At 38.2% G+C, this 24,518-nt stretch overlaps 1 protein-coding gene across 1 annotated transcript in view; it reads right to left on the reverse strand.

Annotated features, from left to right (window-relative positions):
* Positions 1 to 2,319: 2,319 nt before the first annotated feature.
* TONSL (tonsoku like, DNA repair protein) overlaps positions 2,320 to 24,518 on the reverse strand; it is a 1,124,870-nt gene continuing 1,102,671 nt past the window's right edge. Inside the window, exon 25 of the mRNA XM_044066303.1 lies at positions 2,320 to 2,479. Coding sequence (XP_043922238.1) covers positions 2,320 to 2,479 — 160 coding nt within the window. The remainder of the gene's footprint in view (positions 2,480 to 24,518) is intronic.

A 24,518-nucleotide genomic window follows, 5' to 3' on the forward strand; every position in this document is an offset into this window, starting at 1 on the left:
CACCCATCTGTCTTGAGTAATTAAATCCCAATTTTCTTTGAAAAGAGACAGTCTTCCTCCCAAAGGAGCTGCCAGACGAGAATCTACTGGCAGCTGAAAAGGCAGGTCATTGGGTCTGTTTAAAGGACTGACCCCTGCCCTCACCAGAAGTCTGAGCAGGTGAACTCCTGTTCTAGGCCTAAAAGAACCTTGAGCTCTGCCCCTACCACGTCTAGACCTACCCCTAGACTGGGAATCATAAGCAGGATATGTCCACCCCTTAGCAGGCCAATTTCTACTAAACTTGGTGGCTGCACCTGCAAAAATCTTTAACAGTTTGCATAGACTTAGCTTTGTCCTCCATTTTCTTTAAAACTGCTTCCACAGGCGAACCAAACAACACATCAGACTGTAAAGGAGCATCCAAAATCCTTGTCTTAACATGCTCAGCTAAATTCTGATCCCTCAACCAGGCATGCCTGCGAAGAACAGAACTAGTGGCAGCCACCCTCGAGGAGGCCTGTACAGCATCAAAACCACATTGCAAAGAATGCTTACCCACTTGTTCAGACACATGAACCAAATCCAGCAACTCTTTACACTCAATACCTTCCGCCAAAGCATCCACCTTAGATTTCAATTGTGAAAGGAGATAATTTTGATATTTTAGCATGTGAAACTGACAATTCAACGCCTCATGGCTAGAGTGGAAGAAGTATACACTTTCTTTCCCCACCTATCCAAAGCCCTTGCCTCTTTATCAGTGGGAACAGGATTTTTAACCACAGAGGCCTTAACACCTTTAGGCCCCTGAGAAACAGTTTCTGGGTCCGCCCTAGGACTCTTAAACAAATACTTATGAGCTTCGGCACCCTATAGTACCTATCAGGTTTAACAGGAGCAGGAGGCAAAGAGTCAGGGTTCAGGGAAGCCTCTGCAAAACATCTTCCACCACATTCAACACAGGAGGTATAGCTAAGGGCCTATGCTGGGGTAAAACAAGAATTCCCTAAGCCTTTTCCTGGAATCAGAGTAATCCTGGCCTTCCCATTTAAAGTGCTCCCTCATGGAATGCAGAGTCTCTGAAAATGAGAAATCCTCAGGAGGAGAAGCTGTAGGAGTGGAATCATCCACATCAGAATCAGAATAAGGAGGATACTCCTGCAAATCTTCCAGAAGACTCAGAAGCCTCTGAACACTGTTCAAAACTATCAAACTCGTTCCACCCTAGGCCTCTTATTAGGAGGGGCATAGAACCTCTAATCATAGTAATCAAATCTTCTGCCATTTTAAGCATATGTTTCTTAGGTACAGAACCGAAATGCTAGGAGAAGCCCCCACTGAAGCTGAACTTGGCCTACCTCTCAAAGAAGTTTTGGCAACAGAAGGAGAGGCTCTAACTACTTTGGAAAGAGAGGGAAGAACAGTTACCTGAGAAGCCCCTCAGCCTGGCCTACCTCCTGAGAAGGCACATCCTGTAACAGTAAAGTTTCTGCCTGAGACTCCATAGAAACTCCTGGCAAAACCTCTGGCTCCACTGAGCCTTCTAAAGAACCGACGTCCGGGACTGCCGGTTCATCAACCCTAGGCTTTGTTTTGTCCTTGCGCTTCTTGGCGCCGGAGCATCCGACGGCATTTTATAATTGCAACGCTTCCCAAACACTAACCTGGCACAGTCTAACCTCCTCTTAATAGTGCGTTTGTTAAACCTAGCACAAGAGCGGCATCCAACAACGCCGTGCTCAGGCCCTAAACAAGGTATGGTAATCCCTATGAGGTATCTGTTTCCCACAAGAAATACAGTTATTCACTTTTTCTGACATCCGGTTAAATACTGAGGCAAGAAAAACCAAAATGTTCCCCAACGGGTACTTAGCCAACTCTGATTCGGTCTGAAACTCCGGTTTGAAATATTTCAAACGCCAACCTGCACTCGCAAAACTGCTTCTGCATCGGACCATGCGGCAAAAGACTGAGGATATGACGTCGGTCATGCGCATTAGTACCCTGACGTACTGACGTCAGTCTAATGCGCCCTGACCGACGTCAGCCATATACTCTGGTATTCGGGCCGACTGGACAGCGGACTACCCAATAGTTAGGACTGCAGCAATGTGGAACGAAGAACATCAGGAGAAGTGATGTTTGAGAGGGGAATAAAGAGGAGTATATTGATTCAAGTGCATAAGGCAAAAAGCTAGTGATAAGTAGTAAGAAATTTATATTTTCACTAGAGGTCTTGACCTGGTGATCAATGGTCAAACTGAAAATTAATTTAAGATTAATGAATGCATTTCTTCCTAAATATTCAGAAATAAAACATCACAAATTTGATGCATATCAAGATGTCCAGCTGATTATACTACCTGCCAGATTCAGATGCTTTAGTCCAGAATTCCGTTCTTCGACAGCAGCAATCATCATCTCAAGGCCGACACATGTAATTCCTGGATTTGCTGACAGATCCAACCATGTCAAAGATGGACACACTAAAAGACATCTTGGATGACAAAAAGAATGCTCCACTTGAATAATGTCTTGTAATAATATGCATGTATACATACATACACACAAACACACAGACTGTTGTCATGTACCAAGTTGCAGCTTATTACTGCATGGTACTAAGTATAAATTTAATTCATAGGACAGTACTATGTGATCTGAGATCTGACTGCAAAGAGATACATGACTTCTTAGAACAGTGTATATAGTCTGGTTGTTTTTATTACCTAGTTGTAAGTATTCACAAAATGCATTCATACAAATTCCATCTAAAGGAGGTATTCACCATATCATAAGACTTGCAAGAAGACCTTCTGAAGTAACACTTGGGGGATCCTCTTTTGATATCTCCAGTGTGGCACAGTTCTTTATTTTCTCAAGCTTTGGCACATGAGGACATGTATGCTTCCTACGGGACATACTGTGACATCATTTTTTGAATATGAGACAACATCCAACTCATGTCCTCCCATTTCAAACCTCAAGCACTGAGCAGATAAAACTCGATAGTCAGAGGCTACTGTGGTCTCACTTATCTGGGCTTATTTCTGCAGCATGGATTGGTTTACAAATATCTGACTGTTTTACAACATTCAAAAGAAATACAGTACAGTATATTAAACGTATATGAATAATAAGGTTTGCATCATTATCAAAATAGCAACACACCAGAATGGTCTCTTTACACAGAGATCTCTCCTGTGCCATATATGCAAGACAGGCCACAAGAGGAGGCTGGGAGTGAACATTCAATGTCAGTTTGCCCACCTTGGAAGGAAGAAGGCAGTATAGATTTCTCAGCATAAGCAGTGTATGAGCCTGGCGAGCCCCATGCTGCATAAGAGGTGAGCCCCTTAGCTGGGAGGTTGTACATGTGAAGAAGTGAGCATGCACTTCCACAGGGAAGAAGCTGCAGAGCTGGCAAGGCTGTTGTGAAATGACAGGAGTTAGGGCATACTCCCTGGCAGCAGTTTTGATGCTGCATTAGCATCCTTGAGCTCCTCACCCGCGCAGAGAATGCAAAGTTGAGTCCAGCAGAACCAGTGAATGAGAAGAGGAGCTGGTGGTAGCTAATGGTCAGAGGAGAAGAAAAAAAAAGCAACACAGAAATCTAAGTACTTACAGAATTGTTTAGACTAAAAGAATGCATGCAAAAAAGATAATAAAAACAACCAGACTGTATACTAAGAAGCCATGCATCTTTTTTGCAGTCAAATCTCAGTCTAAGTAACAGCAGTTACTCTGCATCATCTGTTTTTTCCTACTGTTCAACCCACTGCAAGTTACTATCAAATGCCTGAAGTGCTTCTGCACCTGGGTTTTCTATGTCTCAGTCTATCCAATTCTCATCCTCATCAGCAAACCTTCACCTCCTCTACCAACTGAAGAAAGAATCATATCAGTGACCAAAATATAAGCATGGTCCTTAGCACTTACTGTGATAGACTTAGTATCACCTCTTTTGACACATTGGGAGCAACTAGGAATGTCTGCAAACATGCTGACTATACAGTGATGTACACAACATGGGGATTATGTGACTGTGTAGCTGCAAAGCTGTCATTTCAGTCTATATTGGTTAATTCTCTCTATTCAAGAGGTTTTGAAGCATCTCCTGCCTCCCTGTACCACAACAGTCTGGCACTTAGTAAAAAATCTCCTTTATCAAGTTGTATATAGTACAACACTGTCTTCAACATTGGCATCACGTAGCAAAAGCCAGCTTAAAAGGAATTTATGGTAGTACTTCCAAGATGGGTGCACACTGATCAACAATTTAACTTCAGCTCTCCTTATTGTGGAAAAAATAAACAGAGATAAGGCCCAGGAACTCTACCACTTTTAGTAAATTCAGTAAGTACACTGCCTGGATTGCAGGAAAGAAGAAACTAAGAGCGTGAAAGAAAATCAACTAGGAAAATTGAAGAGAAAACACTGGCTGGGAAGAATCCTGCAGATGTTCATTAAAAAGAAGTCCAAGCTCCAGCTTTAGTGCAAGACATGGATTCCAGTATTCTAGAGAAAAAAAGAATTCAAATGTGCTCAGAGCTGATTAAAATAAATGAAACATCGAAGGCGTATGAAGGAGTATATCAACTCAAATAACAGGCTGGAAAAATCGAAGCTTTAAGTTGATATTCAGATGAAATGATACAACTACAAAAATCAGAGGTCGAAATGAAGAAAAGTCTGGCTCAGTAGGACTGACTGCGAAAGAAGAGATGTTTAAAAAAATGGCAGTATTAGAGCACAGAGCATTTAGGGAAAACTGAGATGTTCTGTTATACAAGACAAACTGGAAGAAACAGACTGAATTAATTTTATGAATGCACAAATAAGCAAATGGACTGGTATTCCACAGAAGGGTTTGTTTAATGAAAGGGCACACTGTGTGCATGCTCCAGTGATGGCCATGAAAAAGCAGCCAGAACCTGTATTAGTAAACATGCAATTCTACAATGAGGAAGAGTTGATCCTGACAAAATTGTGTCAAAAAAGTATTAAAAGATGGAGACAGTAGTGTGTTTGTGGAAAATTACTTACTGTACACCACAAAGAAAAGAAGCAAATTTATTTCAGCAATCAGGGAATGTCAAGGTGCTGTGTCCAGCTTTTTGAATATCTTTTCTTGGAGTGTCAAAGTCATTTTTTGATGCAGAATAGGCTAAGGAGAAAATACAAATGTTTGTTAAACAAAAAGTGAGTCAACAAGCAGAAGCAGACTCGGCTTCTCATTCTTCTGATTATAAAGCTCACCGAGAAGACTTTGCCAGTGAAACCTTTTCCAGTGTTCCAATGGAAAATGCTTGAGAGATAGAGAAAAGCACAGGAGTTGATTAGAAGAATCGGGAGTACCTTCTAATTGAACCAGAGTCATTAGCTGGGAGATGTGGAAGAATAGGAAGTTCAGTAACATGGAAATCAGTTACTAAATGTGAAATTACAAAGTACTGATCTATTTGTGAAAATGGCTGTACAATAAAAGTGGAAAGAATGGACTTTTGTTAACCTTGTTAAACTTGTGGGTGACTGAAAAGCTTTTGTCCCACTTCATATCATTAATGTTTGGAAGGACACTAAGGGGAAGGGAAGAGGAAGGAAAAAAGGTAACTCTAAGTAAAACAATATTCTGTTCTTAACAGTATTTCTATAAAACATTTCATGATATAAATGACATGTTAAATAATAAAGCATTTTCAGATATTGTTGCATGTGCTAACAATAATAAAGTAAAAATATGCCATTTTCTTGCTTTATTATTTTTAGTATTAAAAGATGAAAGCATTATAATACAATAAAAGAAAAAAAGGCTAGACAAAAGCATGTTTCTTAGGCTGCAATCTTGGATGTTGAGGTGAGGGATGAAGTGTAAGATCATAATATATGCACAGCTGATATGTTTTCTCTTACTTTTGCTTAGGTGAATGTCTGGAATAAGACCCTTTGCTTATTTTTAAGTGTAAACACATATATAGGAGAACACTGAATGTAATGAAAAGATTTGCTTTAGTAATAAATGTTTAGCGTGACTTTAGAAACGTGCAGCTGAGAGTTACTTTTTTCTTGCATTTTCATGGAGACAAGCTGATTACAGGGCAAAAAAAAAAAGTCAGAGCACTGGTTTCTTTGAGGATAAAGGATAATGTTTTCTGAAAGCATGAAAGCTGCTTTTCACATCTGGGAGGACAATGAAGCTAAAACAAGAACAGAGCAGTTAGTGTAAGTAGGAGCACAGGCAGTAACATGTACCTTAGCAAGAATAACCTTAACTTTAGGTCAGATAGTGCCCGTTTGCAGCTGTCTGTTTGGGGCAGTTGTTACTAACGGGAGGGTTAAATGTCATTATTTGAAGTTGTACATAGTTTTGTGTGTTTGCATTAAGTTAATAGAATATGGAAATGTTCTGGGTTTGTCTGTTTGAGGGTTTTCATTAAATCATAAAGTCTTGTAAAATGTGACATAGGTTCAAATGGGGATGGCAAGAAACAACTGCATAAAAGGTCACCCTGCCAAAATTTAGTGGGTGCATGTCTCACAAATGTTGGAGATAGACATCTAAAAAAGCTCTCATATAGTAGGTGGGAATAATAACCTCATATCATAAAGGCAACATTTTCCACACTATCTTGGAATGTGAATGGTCTCACAGGTATAGACAGAAAGGAAAGAGTACTGAATTATATAAAAAAAACTCTGAGTGCAAACAGCAATGCTACATGCGACACATTTGGGAAGAAATAACCACATAAATTTGATAAAGAAAGGATTTCAGGATGGGTATTCAGCAGAGTATCAGGGACATAGAAAGAGTAGTACTTATACTAATTGCTAGAGGAACTCTAATAGTGATAGAAGAAAAAATAAAACAATGGTAGATTTGCAGTAGCAAGGGGCCATTGGCAAAGGAGGATGGTTATGCTGGCATTTATATTCCACCTAAAACTGCTATTATGGGCTTGAAAAAAATTTGGGAGAAATATTCAACTTTCAGCAAGGAATATTACTTATAGGTGGGGACTAGAATTTGATTTGCAACACTGAGGATGTATCTGGGGGGCCTAGAAGGAAAAATATAGCAAAAGAAGGTAGATTACTAAAGACATTTCTGAAAATATTTGGTATGGAAGACGTGACTTTAGTAGTAGGAACTAGGAGAGAATTTAGATCTTGTGTGCTAAGGTACAATATCTGGGCTAGTCTAGACAGAAATTATATTTCACAGGAACATGTGCATTTCATTGCAAGGTTTGACACACAAACAATAAGTGTTTCAGATCATGCGCCAATAATAACCAAGATAAAAATGAAGGGTAATGAAGTAAAAATGAGACACTGATGCTTCTCTCCCATCTGTTAATAAGAGTGGAATTTAAGAAATGGGTAGTGGAAATTATATGGAAGTTATTAGGGAAGATAGAAAGTTATTCACAACTTATAGCTAAGTGAGTGGGATAAAATGAAAGTAGAGTTTAAAAACAGGGTAGAAATAAAAGAAAAGATATGGTTAAGAAGTAAGAATTATTTAGAGGGGCTGACATAAGTTAATGTATTACAGAATGAGGGCGAATCTCGCAGAAGCGGTGCAGTTGTAGAGTGCTAAAGAGAAAATAAGGGAGTATCTTGATAACATGCGTGAATTTAAAAAGATGGCTGTGAAACAAATGTTTTTTCATAATAACTCCAGAGTAAAAAATCTTTTAGCACAATGACTTAAGCAATGGAAAGTAGAAAGGTTGTTGCTAAATGTAGGGAGCCTATAACAACAAAAATAAAGTACAGTGGTGTCCTACTAACCATAGCTGTAGATGTCTGAGTAGATCAATTTTGCATTAGTTAATCTTGGGACTTCCTGCTATGCAGCAGCCTGTGATCGGCCCGATTCCCACAGTCTTAGCATCACCCCAAGATGACTGACATTTTATGACCAACATCTATATGTCAAGGTATAAGAAACGCATTAATCAGCGCCATCTACAGGTCATTCTAAGCCAGGAAAGCAGTCTGATGCCCGATGACAGCATGACCTCTTCAACTGACAACTTGGTAGTGAATGCAAAAGGGAACAAACAAAGAGTAGGTTGGGACGAGCCAAACAGATAAGAAGAAGCAGAGGGACATGGAGTCCCTACTTAGATGAGGGATAGGAGGAAGGGAATATGTATTGCAACACTGATCGACTTAAACATTTACAATTATGGAAAGTGGGACACAACTATATTATGTTCTTCGTAGTCAGTGTAGCAGTACTAATCTTTGGGAAGATTCTCAAAGACACACCAAGGGTGGAGGAGATAAAATAGCATACTTTAAGAAATAATGTTTTATAGGGTGGCAGAGGTGAACCCTATCCTGGATGCCTGACTTAAGTTGTAATGTTTTGTGAAGGTGTGAACAGAACTCCAAGTGGCTGCCTCTAAGACTGTTTAAATGGGCACTCCTTTGAGGAAGGCAATGATAGTTATCCCATGGCTGGTAGGCTGGGTGCTAATGCAGCCAGGCAAAGGCATTCCATGTTGTGTATAACAGAATCTGATGCAGTTTGCAATCCATTTTGAGATAGCTTGCTTTGAGACAGGCCTGCCCTGTTTTCCCTCTGCGAAGGATACCAACAACTGGTCTGCCCTGTCCGGAGTCTTTGTTCAGTCCAGGTGCATCTGATCTGTCTGTGGACATCCAGAAAGTGCAGGATTCTTTCTGCCTTGTTCTATGGATTTGGGAAAAAAACTGGCACATGGATAGCCTGGTTAAGGTTGAGTTCAGAAACCACCTTGGACATAAATGAAGGGCTACCACTGAGGATTACCCAGTCTTTCTGGAAGACAGTGAAGGGTTCTATACCCATGACAGCCTGCAGTTCAGAGACTCTTCTAGCTGAAGGGAGCTATAAGAAGGGTGGTCTTCCAGGGTCGCCAGTATTTGGGGCTGCAAAGGTGCCTCACTAAAGTCCTCTGGCGACTTAGAGGTAAACACAATTGTTTCTTCTGTAGACTCCGAAACCCTGGGTCTTTCATCTTTTCTCTTTTTTGCGATAACACCAGTACTCGTCAGAATGGTAGCAGAACCTGCAAATGATGGGAGTTGTGACGTTTCTGAAGAAGGGGACAATGAGGATTCCATATGTGAAGTGAGTACCTTGGCCCTACATTTAAGGGTTTTGCATGGAATTTACCACAGTCATTGCAGTTAGAGAAGTTGTGCTGAGACCCCCAAATAAAAAAAAGCAAACAAGTGAAAATCTTAATGCGGGATTTGCTTCTAACAGGACAGTTATGTTTTTTAACATTAATTTAGGGAAGAAATTACTGGAAGCAGAGGAACTCTGGAAACATGAGCCAAATGATGAACTGTGAGCATATAAAGCACATGTGAAACACATCGGACTGTACAGCTAGAAAGAAATGAAGATGGCACCGATGAACACCTTTCTTCCATCCCAATGTCCAGATATCAGTCATAAAACATCTGTTATCTTGGAACAATACTAAGATTCTGGAAACTGGGCTAGTCACAAGCTTCTGCATGGCAGGAAGTCCCATGGATTAGTACTGCAACAGTGACTATAAAGAACATCCAAAAATCCTGTAGAAGTAATAGAAATTAGGTGCAAATTTGTATAAGGTACAGAAAGTGGAAATCAAGAAAAAGTACAATGGAATTATGTATGGAAGACATAAATATGCCAAGGTTACAGGTAGATGAAGCTAAAAAATTAACAGTTAAGATAGGAGAAGGCGAGACAAAAACGGTGACCAATATGCAGGAAAGTCTCCAAGAATTGATGGCATTCTGGTGGAAGTCTGGAAGCTAGGATGGAAGAAAGTGATAAAAGATCTGGAAAGGTTTTGTTTAACAGTATTTTAGAAGGAAGTGAAGCACCAACATCCTGGGAAAATAAACGGTGGTTGCTGTAATATCTAAAGATGGGAAAGCCCGGCCAGATCTAGCTTCATATAGGCCCATTTCAATTTTAACTAACTCCAATGTGGTATGGAATATCAAACCTCTAGCAGCCTACACACATTTTGCATTCCAGAGCATTTTCTGAACAAGCAAGTTTATAAACTTACGATAAACAAATGAAAATATTTTGTGAACAATAAATGATAGTAAACCTGTGCAAATAGGAATGTCATCAGTGATTAGAATTCTTTATAGTGATAATAGTGCATTCATAGTCTTTTCCATAGATACTGTAATATATTGTTAATGCGCACAAACCTCAAATTATATTTTTTCTAAATTTTCACAAACATATTTTTCTCATCTTGAAAAATTATAAAACCCACACATATATTGTTGCAATTTTCACATGACCCCAAGAAATTTATAAGTCCATATTTACTGAGATATTTACAGAAATATGAAAGCATAGGTTTGACTGTATAATTACAATACAAACAATACTGGATATCTCTTAAGATGTGCAACTTATACTGCAAATATTAAATAGCTTTCATCAACAACATCTAAGGTTTCACCTAATCTCATGCAACAGTTTGTAAGTCACTTAGTTTTTGAAGTATTACGTACATACGGAAATATTGCTTATTTTCATAATTACTATAAAACAACTAGCAATATTTACAGTATAGTGTAATATAAGACCAGCATTTTCAGTGACTTGACCCATCTCCCCCACAGATGTTTTATACCATACACCTCAATAAAATGATGGTCTCTCAGTTATGATAATATGACCATAAATATGAAAATATGAATAAGAAGTGGCAAACAAAAATTAATTTCTCCACTGCAGAATATCCTACACTAACAAACGTATCGTCATTTTATTAATAATGCATTGCTCTTTCTAATACTGCCTATTATTAGCTGGTAATTCACTTAGTTAGTTAGAAGCCAGACCCAAAAAACTTCTGGATGCCATACGGAAGTATGGGTGTGAACTAGAAGTATACAAAAAGTGCATTTTAGGCTTCAGTGAGCTAATGATTATAAAATGTTTATATCTACAATGACTAAAAGAATGGCAAAGGTGTTGCCAAAAATTACAGCTATGCATCAATGTGGTTTTGTGGAGGGTAGGCAAACATCTGACAATGTTATTAGTTCAATGGTGATTCAGAGGGAAGCAGATTGTAAGAAAATACCGCTGTTGTTGGTGGACCTTGATGCAGAGAAAACATTCAACAGAGTAAGCTGGGATTTTATGAGTAGGGCAATGGAACCATTTGCATTCCCTGATACAATAGTAAGATTAATTAGGAGGAAATATGAGGGACTGGAGGCTAAAATCAAAGTGGGAGGATTCCTCTCTGATAAGTTGCGTCTGAGCAGAGGAAGGCAGGGATGTCATCTTTCCCCTTTAAATGTCTTATATTTAGAACCACTGGCAAAGCTAATAAGAGACTTAGAAATTCAAGGATATAATTGGTATGGTAATCAAGAAAAGATGGCTATATTTGCAGACGATATTATTTTGGACCTGATAAAACCAGAAAAGAACACCTTTGTGTTGTGGAACATTCTGAGACCGTTTCAGTTTTTTGGGGGATATAAAATGAATGAAGATAAAACAAAGGCTATAGCTGTAAACTATGTACCCACGCATGAACTGGTTCAGCAGTACCCATATTTACAGGTACATGATAAAATGAAGTATTTAGGAAAATGAGTTAAAAAGGTTTCTGTTATGGCAGCTAAGGATATGTGGGAAGAGACTAAAAACATAAGTTTATAGGTATTTACTAGATTAACGACCACAAAGGCCTTTTTAAGCCTAGCCATGCATCCCAAATCTTTGACAAGTTCTGATGCCCTTGATAAATGTAAGGATGGGCCTGGGAGAAGAACCATTTGCAGGTTACCTGTGTCCACTAGAGACATAGGTGCCAAACCAAGGATGAATTTCTGGTTTCCCATCCGATTGTCCATGTTGCACTTGAATTGGGTTAGGGAGGAACTCTCCTTCACATGGATGGGTAGCCTGTTCCATAGATGGGGTAGTCTCTGGGATCCATACCTATCTCTCCAGCAGGTCCTATTTATATCACAGGCAAGGTTTAAGTCTTTAGAATAATACAAAAACTGAGAAACTGGAAGCTCTAGTCTTTGGATAGGGATAGCAAGATACACTCAGTAAAAATGTTTTTAGTCCCTTTAGTTTTATACACAGGTCAGGCATATTTTTAGCAGACAGACTAGAAGTTGTGGATAGTCATTTATAAAGAGTTACAGGATTTTATCTGGGAGGGGAAGAGGACAACAGACAAGTGAGATAAGCTGCTCCTTCCAACAGAACAAAGTGGTTTAGGATTACCTGATTTGAAGGGACATTTTAGAGCTACACATTTAAGGCTCTCATACAAAACACAAGCAAAAACTACAATTCAAAGTGGAAAGGTATGATGATGAAGCAAGGGGGGGTTCAATAACTATAGGAATCAATCTGAGGAGGTTAGAAAAGATTGGGAAAAGACTGGCTAAGTAATTCACAAATAAACAATGGCAGGACATATATAAAGCTCCCAAATATGAGACGAAGTCCAGAAGATTTAGGATTTTTACTTGGATGTGTTGGCATAGGTATTTTTATACCCCAAGCAGACTCCAAAGAATTCTTGCTTAGGTTGATGGCAAATGTTGGAGATGTGATGGGGAAGAAAGGTAACTGGGAACATATATTTTTGGGAGTGTATTGAGTTGACAGACTTTAAAAATTCCCTACAGAGCAGTCCATCAGAAATACTGTGCAAGCAAATGCATGTAAATAAGGAAATCATTCTTTTGAGCTGGGATGCAGGATTACCTTGACATAGTAAGGTCTTGTCAAGTTTAATTCTGGTGGCTGCAAAAAAGCAATCATTAGAAAATCGAAATCCAAGTCTAAACTGTATGTGAAGTAATGAATATTGTAAAAGAGATAAAAAAAAATTGGAAGTGAGATCTTTATTTATTTATTTCCGATTGATGACTGGGGAAGTCCACTGGGCCTAGGGAGCCTGTTTTCAGTGGAGACCCGGGGAGAAAAACTCCAAAAAATACAGAATACAATACACTATACAGAGTACAAAGTACTATATAGTAAAATATAACAGGAATAAGTACTGATGCACACATATTTACAAATTCAGAAAGTATTTACAATGATTGATCTAAGAGGATACCTGTAATAAGTCTGAAGTATTTTAGTACAGCCAACTGTTAATAGTTATAATTTTAAGTCTTTAAATCTACAGTTTTGAATAGGAATTAAAGTAGTGGTACAACATGTTTACATATTCAAAAGTAATAGAGTTATTTGTTCAGATATGATGAGAAGTTAGCACAGATTAGTTGGAATCAACTTGGTTAGTAAGGGTTAGCAGAGATAAGCTAGGTTGGAAGGATGCAATTACATTTCCAGATGGAGGAGAGATAGGAATGAAGTTGAGTTTTAAAGTTTTCCACAGTCTGCATTGCACTAAGGGAGGGTGGAAGGGAATTCCATTTTTTGGCAAGGGAAAAGAGAGGAGTAGTTGTCCTGGTGTACGACTAGGTTTATGAACAGTAATTAGATTTTGTTGTGCAGATATAAGAGGTCTGTTTGGAACATAGGGGAAAAAGATGTTTGAGAGGGCTGGGCATTTGGTAGGGTTGAAGAGAAGTCGTTGAGCTGTAATGAGTTGTAGGTGCTCGTCTATAGTTACGTCTAGTAATTTGGCAGAGGGGACGATTTCGATGGGGGAGTTGTTTTGGCTTAGAACTTGAAAAGAGGTTTTGTCGAATGGGAAGGTTTTAGATGGTAGGAAGATTAAGAGCCGTAGTAGTGCTTCGCCCAGGTCGGAATCCATGTTGGATTGGGGTGAGGAGGTGGTTTTGAGTTAGGAAAGGTATAAGCTGGCGATGCACACATTTTTCTAGGATTTTGGAGATTGGGGAGAAGATTGCTATATGGCAGAAATTAGAGATATTAGTATTTGTACTGCCTTTGTGAAGGGGGAGAGGATTGCTATGGGGCAGAAATTAGAGGCATTAGTATTTTTACTGTCTTTGTGAAGGGGTAGAGTGTAGGCAGTACGCCACAGCTTAGGGACATAAGATTCTTGTATGGATCTATTAATTAGGATACTAATAGGGAAAGCAATCCCATCAGCAGCAGATTTCAGGAAGGTTGAGAGTATGTTATCTGGGGCATTAGAGCAGGGATTTAGTTTGGAGAGAAGTCTTTTTATGTAGCTGGTAGATATGGGTTTAAGGTTGAAAATGGTGGGGGGGATTGGAGTCAGTGGGGAGAAAGGAGTAGGATCAAATTACATAGAACAAAATGGAAACTGGGAACAATATATGCAGAAAAATATTTGTAGGAGGAATGAGGTTTAAGGAAAGGCAGGAATTGACCAGCTTGTATAATGTTGGACTGATTATACTGTACAGAAGAATATATGTGATGTATAACATTTGTAATTATATACATTATAGCATGGTTTGTTTTCTTTTATATAACTGTACACTTGCCTATATCACAAGTGATAATTCAATAAAGGTGTTTTAAAAAAGAATTTATGGTACAACCTTTTAAAAAGTTCAGAAATTTTCTAGTCATGATGATGAAACAGGGTGGAAATTAAACAAATAAGGAGCGAATAGGTTTTTGGATGCAGATCCTTAAGGAGAATAATAACAGCCATACAGTGTATTATATTCATAAAGTAGCAGAAAATATTCTAGGAACAAAGCCACCATAAGAATGGAGGAATGAGATTTTGCCAATAGGGATTACTGTAATTAGGGTACAGAGAAAGAGGCAAGATGGGGCTGGAATTTATTGTAGAAAACTGGCAAAGGTACTAATGTATTGGGAAGAAATAAATACACAGGGAAAGGTAACAGAATGTGAAGAAGCCAAGAAGATATTTGGACTGCAGAGACTGCCTTCCCTGTCAGGAATTGATATCAGAGTACAAGCAAATAGAAAGTGCTAGGGGAACCCTAAGTGAAAGACTTGCTCAGATAGGGTTTTTAATTTAATCTAAAACAGAAGTTGTTAAAAAAAAGTATTATTGGTAGGGCATATAAAATACTGCACAATAACTATCAAAATCAATCACAGTAAGTTAGCAATGATTGGGTGAGCAAATGGATGTGACTAAGGAATGATTTTTTTGAACTGGGATACAAGATCTGAAATGCCTGGATACAGAAATTCTTTGCCAAGTTTAATTCTGGTGGCTGCCAAAAAAAAAAAAAAATTTCTAGAAAATGGAAATCAAAGTCTAAACCAACTGTATTTTAAGTATTGAATATAGTAACAGAGATAAAAGAACTGGAAGTGGAATCTTTAGAAATGGGTAGGAGATAATTACATAGAAAAAATGGAAATTGTGAAAACAATACATGCAAAATGTTTTGGAGGATGAATGAGACTTGTGGGTAGGCAGGAATTTAGCAATGCATGTAATATCAGATTAATGATGTGATCTATAACGTTTTAACTAGTAACATGCTAATATGGTTTTCTTTTATATAAATGTATGTTCCCCTAGGTCTTCACTGATAATTCAATAAAGGTGTAAAAAAATTTTAAAGGTCTATGGAACGACTTAAAAGTACAAAACATCAATAAATCTGCTATTTAGAATGTTTCATCTTTGTTCATTATGATATGATGGTGTCATAGTCAATCAGTACAAAACTCATTTCCTGAAACACCAGAAAGCTCCTGATGCATCACAGCCTGGAGAATGAAGTGTGTGTACCATTCCTGGAAAACACTTCAGAAGCAGAGTAAATCTCCGAATTCCTATGACATCTGCACAGATCATTATTACAAATTTGATGTTTATCTTGAACTATGAGGCAGAATTTTCTGCTCATGACTTTCGGGCGGAGCATGCCAATTGACCTTGTTGGTATAAATGATGCTCAGACTACTGCAGTATTTGGAGCTGAAAGGATAGCAAAAAGGCATAAACAGCAGCCTGACTGGCTGACATACTGCTCCTGGATTTCAAGCTCTGTGATACCATAACTTATTTTGAAGTTTTGCAGCTAGCCTGAGCAAAAATTGAAAGGAGAGCTGTTGCCATGAAAGTAGCTGTGTAACTCCTGATCTTTCGGACAGACAGTAGAGCTAAGTACGGCCTCACTTACTCAGCATTTCTAAAATAAATGAATCAGTAAATAAAATGGGTGGCCTAATGGTTAAGGTGTTTGCCTTACAAACACAAGGTGCAGGGTTTGAGTCTCACAAGGGACAATTGGCTAGGCTTAAAATGTCTCGTAAGGGCAGTTAGCTTAGTACTAATCTATGAACCTATGAAAGTGAATATGAACTTTTTGTGACAGATTGTTTTTGGACAGCAAAGCAAGGTCTCACTGTCTACAAGCAGTCATACTCCTCGATAATTCTACGCACAGATTCGCTATCACCATTTTTAACACTGTTGCTATAAAACACGATGCATTGCATTTTCACTTTCTTTTTTTTCCCCTTTAATTTTGCAATTTTTGCCCCAGCTGCATTCCTGTCATCAGCTCCTCCTCTTGGACAATAACCCATTTGTCATCTCATCATGGAGAGTGACTGTCCCCCTAGAGAAGCCATCACGTAGGCAGCCATAAGGAGTGGGTAAAAGTTTTTTCCCCCTTTAGGCCCTGTGTTTCGCATGCATACTTAGTCCTGCAAAGGAAAGTAGTGTTGTGAGGTCTTAGTGGTCCCTCACTTCCACACGGGCATACTAGATCTACATGTGCTTCTTACATTTGTGCTACCTCCCATCCTACCAGAAAGAAACAGAGAGAGGGGTGATTGAGGTATACCCCCTCACTCCTCCCCTCTCTCTGCCTGGCTCATCCAGTGCTGTGCCCACTAATCAAGCCCTAGTGTACATTTGTATCCATATGGACCATACAACCAAGCATAATGCACTACATTTTTTTCCTGGGAACCATGACAGGGAGAGATAAAAACAGCATGACCACTGTCAGCAGCCTGTGTGACCCTCTCTGTGAAGTTAACTGGATTTAACAGGCAGGATTTCCCTTTGAAAAAGTCAAACTGTTGATATCATAATTAATGACATCAGTTATGATTTGCTTCATAGCTTTGAAGATCAGGCTCGTAAAGCTGATGGGCCTTTTTGCAGCTAAATGGGACACAGGTTCAAGTCTTTGACCTGTGTTCCTTTACAGGGAGATATGATTTTCACTTTGTATCCCATTGCCTATTGTGTTTTTTTTAGGTGGATTTATTCCATAGTGTCTTATTACATCTTCCCCAGATGCGATTACAAAAGAGGACTGTAGCTATTTAAGCTTAAGAGGCACACGGGTGTTAAGTGTTGGACTCCGTTCCTTGACTATAATTACTAGGCTCTGTGGTAGGGGCACACTTGTTGAGGGATATCACCACTGTGGTGTGTCATAACTCAGGAACAAATCTTGTGACTAAGGTAAGATTAAACAATTTGAGCACAGGCTCAGCATGTTTGACCAAATTTATTAAACATCCAGGTATATCTCCACGGGGGAGATATTTTTGGTCTTTTATAGCACCTTCAGAACAAGTTTCTTGGTGGTGATAGGAGGTACAAGGGATTTTGGGACATGGTGTTTAGACCGATGTTTTAGGGTTGAAGTTTGCACTAAACATGCTAGTATATTGGCAATGTATTTTGGGTCAGAGTGGGTGGCCCCATTTAGGATAAGTTCCGACAACTGTTGGGTATTGTTCCTTTGCTTCCTAATGTAGCTTAAGGAGGACCTGCAATTATCTGTAGCTTCGGAAAGTAACCTGAATTCATGGGTTGCTTTACCAGTCCAAATTATATTTTTTTCAGTTCTTTGGTAAGGATTTTTGTGCAATGCTCTTTATGAGGAGTTGTGGACCTGCTATGCAATTAAAGAAGTTTTTTTTTCTCTTGTTGTAAAGTTGATTTATGATAGTGGACCACCTCTGCAGTCTGTTTTTGAATTTCCTATTATATTTTGCTCTGCTTGGGACAGTTAATTCTGCAGATTTGTCTAAATGGGTCTGAGCCTGAACTACTTAATGTGATCTCAGCTGGGTCACAAAGCTATGACTTCCTGAGGACTCTGCTGGCTGGAATGATGGAAAATATTGTGCTCATCTCTGCTCTAGCGAGCTTCTTCTGAACCTGGACCAGTCAGGTCTATTTCTAGCTTACAGACATATGCAGATGGTTTGTGAGCAAAGACATCCTAAACTAGCATAACTAGCAGAAAGTCCATAAATGGGATCCCCATAAGCCAGTAATCCAGATAACAGAACACAAGACTTCCCCTGTGCAAGTCTACAAGGTCTTCACTACTATGCCTGATTATGACTACTTTCAATAAAGATCTGAAAAAGAAGACTTTTTATAATGGTGTTTTCTTTTAACCTATGGCATTGGTAACTTCCACTCTTCAAACAAAATTCAACATCTGGTCATTGTTTTTCATCTGAACTACTACCTTTTGGCTTATCCTGATTATGGCATCTGCTCTACACCATGCACTTAATGTTAATAAATGCATTTCATTTTGGTTTCAGAGATTCTTGCCATTAAGTATAAAGTTCACCTAATTTTCTTAAGCTCTTTGATGTCCCCTCCTCTTCTTGGCAGTACATTTCCACTACTTGTCACCGCTTTTCCAGGGATTAGTCTCTTGCTTCCACATAATCTACCTACAACACCCACCACAACAGCTACCAAAAAGATTAGCCCATGGTCACACAGCTCTCCATTATAGGTTCATAGGTAGGTACTAGGCTATTGGTCCTAGGGCCCATACAAGCCTAGCCAAAAAATGCACCCTGGCTTTCGCCACCCAAGAAAATTATTTTTAAATTATCTTTTTAAACATTCTATATTCTGTTAACACAGAACTTAAGACAAGTTCAGTGTCTCAGATTGCTTCTCAAAACAAACAGGCTAATTCTCCTGCATTGCTGAATCACGAACAAACAGACACAAACCTGCACATATTAACAACCTTAGTATAAACAATAAATCTGACCTACTCAGGCTTAGTTATTAAACCAAGGCACATACATTTTTACCATCATACACACCTCGCTAAAACAGGGAGATATGAACCTGATCTCCATGGAATACATACAGGAATAAAGGCCTGACTATAACCCAAATGACCAATGTTTGACTAGCAGTGTGGGCAGTGGAAGAATCTGGTGAGTAACAAAGGGCATGAACAGTCAGGCTTACCTACCGCAAGAAGAAGAAGCACTGGTTTCAGTCTGCAAACTAGCACCATTCAACTGTAAGCATGCATGGCACTGAAATGGTCAGGAACAAAGAAGTGGCCCATTGTTAACCACTAAGGTTATGGACTCAAAGCACATTGAGGGAGGCTTGATGATCAGCACTTTGCCTTTTGACAAGACCAGATCAGTAAAACAGTTGTTGGTACTTTCATCATCTTCGCTTTAAAACACCTTAGTACCACACTAGCTCTGTCCTCTTCATCCAGCACAGAACATGATCCCAACTGGCCGGTCATTAAGTTAGAGGCTACGGTATAAATCTCCTTGCTACCTCAACCATCTCCCCCTTCAGCTACATCTCCGCCCTCGACTTGCTACCTTAATGGTCTTCATAAATTAAACTTCATTCTCCTAACAGAATTAAACCAAAACTGTCTTGGCTCATCTAAAAATACCTTAAAAATACGTGGTCTTCCTTAATTTAATTCAATAAGTAACACAGCCTATTTGCCCAAATCTTAGCGGGATTTCACTCCACTGGATATTGTACTCAAAAATATTCCCTAACATTTTATCCCTATACAGTTCTGTCTAATGCATTCAGGATGACAGCTCTGTCCTCCCATTTGTCCTTTAAGAAGCCACAACCCTTCCATTACACTACCAGTAGATGATTTCCCTACACCAAAGATATCCTATTATATTAGTGCTTACATGTAATCAACTGGGACTCCTCACCCCGAAACCTACACACTAAACCTACTCTAGTCCTCAATTACTTCTACATACAAAACTTCAGCTTTCAACAAAATACATTTCTTCTGGAACGTACAAGTTGCTTGCAGTATTACCACAAAAGTCACAACTCATGGTATACCTTTCCCCTTAAAATTATTTTAAAAGCCCTCTTTCTATACCTACTGCCCTCTGACATTTAAACTCTTTGTACAGGAGTTCTCATAAATATGGAAAACTGCTACCACTACCCATATTCCAAAGTTCCCATATCCTGTGAGCACTACAGACACACAGTCATACTTTCTGATGTTAGCTATGATCTTTGAAAAAAATACTATAAATACTTAACCATCTATTCTTCTTTTGGACTCTTAGCAACTCTCAACATGGTTTTAGACTATTCTTCAACACTATATGCAAGGTATGAAATCTTAGGAAACTATTTTAGAAACTAAGTACCCAGAAAGTCTATTTCATCTGGAACATAACTTTATATGCCAAGGGTCACTTTTCAGTACCATGGGGGGGTGGTATACACATTGATTTTTTGTCCATTGTCAGCCTTTTTATGTCGGCAAACTGACAGGCTCTAAACGGAGAGTTTATGAGGATATTGCAGCATTAGCAGAAGCAGAGATGCAAATGCCTTTACAGGCATTTTTTGGATTTGCAAATGTCTATTAAGTTCTTCATTATTGAAAAAAAAAAATACAAAGAAGGGGGTGAGAGGGGGACTGGGGGACTTATAAACTTAGGAACTGAAGCTAGCACTAAGCTTCAACCAACCATCCATCCTGAATGACAATGAAAACAAACACAAGTTTAGCTCCAGTACTGAAAAAGAAAAGAAATGTACTTTAATTTATATTTAATATTTGCAAGCATATGAACTTTTTAGGGAGTTTTTAATTAAATTACAACTACTATATACTACTAATTATTTACCAATAGCATTTTAGTCATTTAGTTGGGTATAGGTTTATAACAAAAAGTAGGTTTTACGCTAGTTAGTTTATTTTTTACATTAGTTCTTCCTGTCCATTCCTTTCACAACAGTTAACAGTACTTATAAAATTAAAAGTAATCACCCAGCATATTTTTTAGAACATTGGTGTCCTTAGGAAAATTTGTTTTTTTCTTTTAGTATTTGTTGTATTCAATAATTGTGAATTTACTGTGATCACACATATTTATTTTATATTTATTCTGTTCTGACTTGTTCCTTATTCTTCAACACTACTACAGAACTATTGTATAACTGCCCTTAACAACACATACGGTGGATATAAAAAGTGTACACACCCCTGTTAAAATGCCAAGTTTTTGAGATATAAAAAATGATACCACAATAAATAATTTCAAAATGTTTCCCGCCTTTAATGTGACCTATAACTTGTACAATTCAGTTGAACAACAAACAAATCTGTTAGTGGAAAAATATAAAAAGCTAAAAAATGTACAATATGCTGGTTGCATAAGTGTGCACACCCTTAAACTAATACTTTGTTGAAGCACAACAAAGTATTAATTACAGCATTCAGTCTTCTTGGGTACACGCCTGCCATCAACTAAAGAGACTATGATTAACCCCCAAATAAAGTTTAGCTGCCCTAGCAGGATTTTCCTGACATTTACTGAGTTGACTGCTACAGCACAAGCCATGGTTTGCAGAGAGCTTACAAAGCATCAAAGGGATCTCATTCTTGAAAGGTATCAGTCAGGAGAAGGGTACAAAAAAATTTCAACAGTATTGGATATACCATGGAACACAGTGAAGACGGTCATCAAAAAGTGGAGAAAATATGGGACAACAGTGACGTTGCAAAGAACTGGATGTCCCTCCAAAACTGATGAAAGACGAGATGAAAACTGGTCAGGGAGGCTGCCAAGAGACCTACAGCAACACTGAAGGAGCTGCAGGAATTTCTGGCAAGTACTGGTTGTGTACTACATGTGATAATCTCCTGTATTCTTCATATGTCTGGACTATGGGCTAGTGTTGCTAGACAGAAGCCTTTTCTTACAGAGAAAAACAACCAGGCCTGGCTAAAACTTGCAAAATAATACATCAGGTCTCCCAAATGCATGTGGGAAAATGTGTTATGGTCTGATGAGACCAAGGTTAAACTTTATGGCCACAATTCCAAAAGGTACATTTGGCGCAAAAACAACACTTTTCATCACCAAAAGAACACCATCCTCACAGTGAAGCATGGTGGTGGCAGCATCATGCTTTGGAGTTGCTTTTCTTCAACTGGAACTTGGGCTTTAGTCAAGGTAAATGGAATTATGAACAGTTCCAAATACCAGTCACTTTTGACCCAAAGCCTTAAGGCATCTGCCAGAAAACTGAAGATGAAGAGGAATTTCACCTTTCAACACGACAATGACCCCCTAAGCATACATCCAGATCAACAAAAGAATGGCTTCATCAGAAGAAAATTTAAGTTTTGGAATGGCCCAGCCAGAGCCCAGACTTAAAGCCAATAGAAAATCTGTGGGGTGACCTGCAGAGTGCGCAAGAGATGCCCTCGCAATTTGATAGATTTGGAGTGCTTTTCAAGGAAGAGTGGGCAAATATTGCCAAGTCAAGATGTGCCATGCTGATAGGCTCCAACCCAAGAAGACTGAATGCTGTAATTAAAGCAAAAGGTGATTCAACAAAGTATTAGTTTAAGGGTGTGCACACTTATGCAACCAACTTATTGTACGTTTTTTATTTTTTATATTTTTTCCCCTAACAGATTTGTTTTTCAATTGAATTGTACAGGTTATAGGTCACAGTAAAAGTGGGAAAAGTTTTGAAACGATTTATTGTGGTCTCATTTTTTTATATCACAAAAACCTTGCATTTTAACAGGGGTGTGTACACTTTTTACACCCACTCTATAGAGATAGATATAAATAGATGTAGATACATAGAGATAGATATATATCTATATATATAAAAGCGGTATGAAACTACTTAGGAAAGACTTAAGAATATAGAGCCTATCTGGAGCTCAATCTGAAGGACAGTTGTGTCCTTATAGCCTCTTGTTCTTCCAGAAGCGAATTAAGAAAAGGATGGGGGTTAGTGGCAAGGAGGTTGAGGAAGAATTAAAATGGACAACAGAAATGGAATGTTATGGTGAGTACATAACTTCTTTATCTGATGTTGTCAATTATCATTCATTCCTCAACAACTGGGACAGTCCCCAGCTACCTAAATTCCCGGTTGACTCTAAGGAAGGATGTTCTTGAGCACAGCTGAGCCAAAGGCTGCTCTTCCCCTTGAGACCAGATCCAGTTTGCAATGAGTGATAAAAGAATGAGGATTTGTCCAGATTGCAGCTGCACATATATCATCCAAGCTTTACAAAGAAATACTGTGGAAGTTGCCAGAGACATACCTGAATGTGATCTTATAGGCTTTGGCAAGGTTACGCCCAGCTTGTTGTAAATAATTATGCAAATCAGTCAACCATCTGGCTAAAGTGACCTTTGCAACTGGTCTGTCCAATTTTGAATTTGCAAAGGATACAAATAATTGGTCTATCTTTCTGATTTCTTTTGTTCTACGTAAATAAAAGTGTAACTGTCTGTGAACTTCTAATAAATGAACATATATTCACCTTTACGAAAGTAACTACACTCAACAGAGTGAATGCTTCTGCGCTAATCTGAAACCAGTTGAAATAATGTCCAAAAACACAAAGCGACAGAAGGCAATCACCAAGCTTGCAATAATCCAGTCTTGTTTATGAAAAAATATATAATCCTTTATTTGGCGTGCACTAGGTAAGCGCTTTCACTATCAGCTTCATCAGACCGTAAAAAAACATTTGCATTGCACATGTTACTGTGTAATATACTTATATATAGCTAATAAGAATATTTTTAGCCTTAGAACATACCATATGAATAGATATGATGTCATTAAAATGAATTTGTAGTAAATAATTTTAAATTTTCTATACAATTAGTGTAGTATTAAAATAAACTTTGCATGATAAATGATAGATTTACACGTTACTTAATGCTAATCTGTCTAATCCTTAAAATTATTTACTACAAATTCATTTTAATGACATCATAGCTATTCATACGGTATGTTCTAAGGCTAAAAATATTCTTATTAGCTATATATAAGTATATTACGCAGTAAATAAGTCAATGCCCCTACAAATGTTGATTTTATATACAAGGCACATCATTGTTCTTGATATAGTCTGGTGCTTAATATATATGTGATTTCACTGTCATTAAGCCTTGTATTTAGTTACTATAACCCAGTGATTTTCTATGTTATTTTCGAAGTTTCAGTAATAATTTGATTATAATTCATAACTTATAAATTAACCAGCATGTTTTATGGTCATTCAGCTTTTTTTGTGAATCAATTGTAAGTGTACATCTTGGGTCATTGCGTATTGTGAATGTAATGCCACAACGATTTCAACGGGCTAGTTTCATGTGTATGGTGTGTTGAGCTTTTTAGCATGGCTTAGTGCTGGATAAAAGTGAGAATTTGTTGCTATTTAGTCACTGTAACATTGTGTTTTTTGTTGCATTATGAAGTATTAGTACCTATTTGGCTAATATTTTAAATGCAATAAGTAAAAATTAGTAATTTACAATACTCCATCTA

This window comes from Protopterus annectens, chromosome 3.part1 (genome assembly GCF_019279795.1).
Source record: "Protopterus annectens isolate FY-2018-M chromosome 3.part1, PAN1.0, whole genome shotgun sequence".
Taxonomy (NCBI): domain Eukaryota; kingdom Metazoa; phylum Chordata; order Ceratodontiformes; family Protopteridae; genus Protopterus; species Protopterus annectens.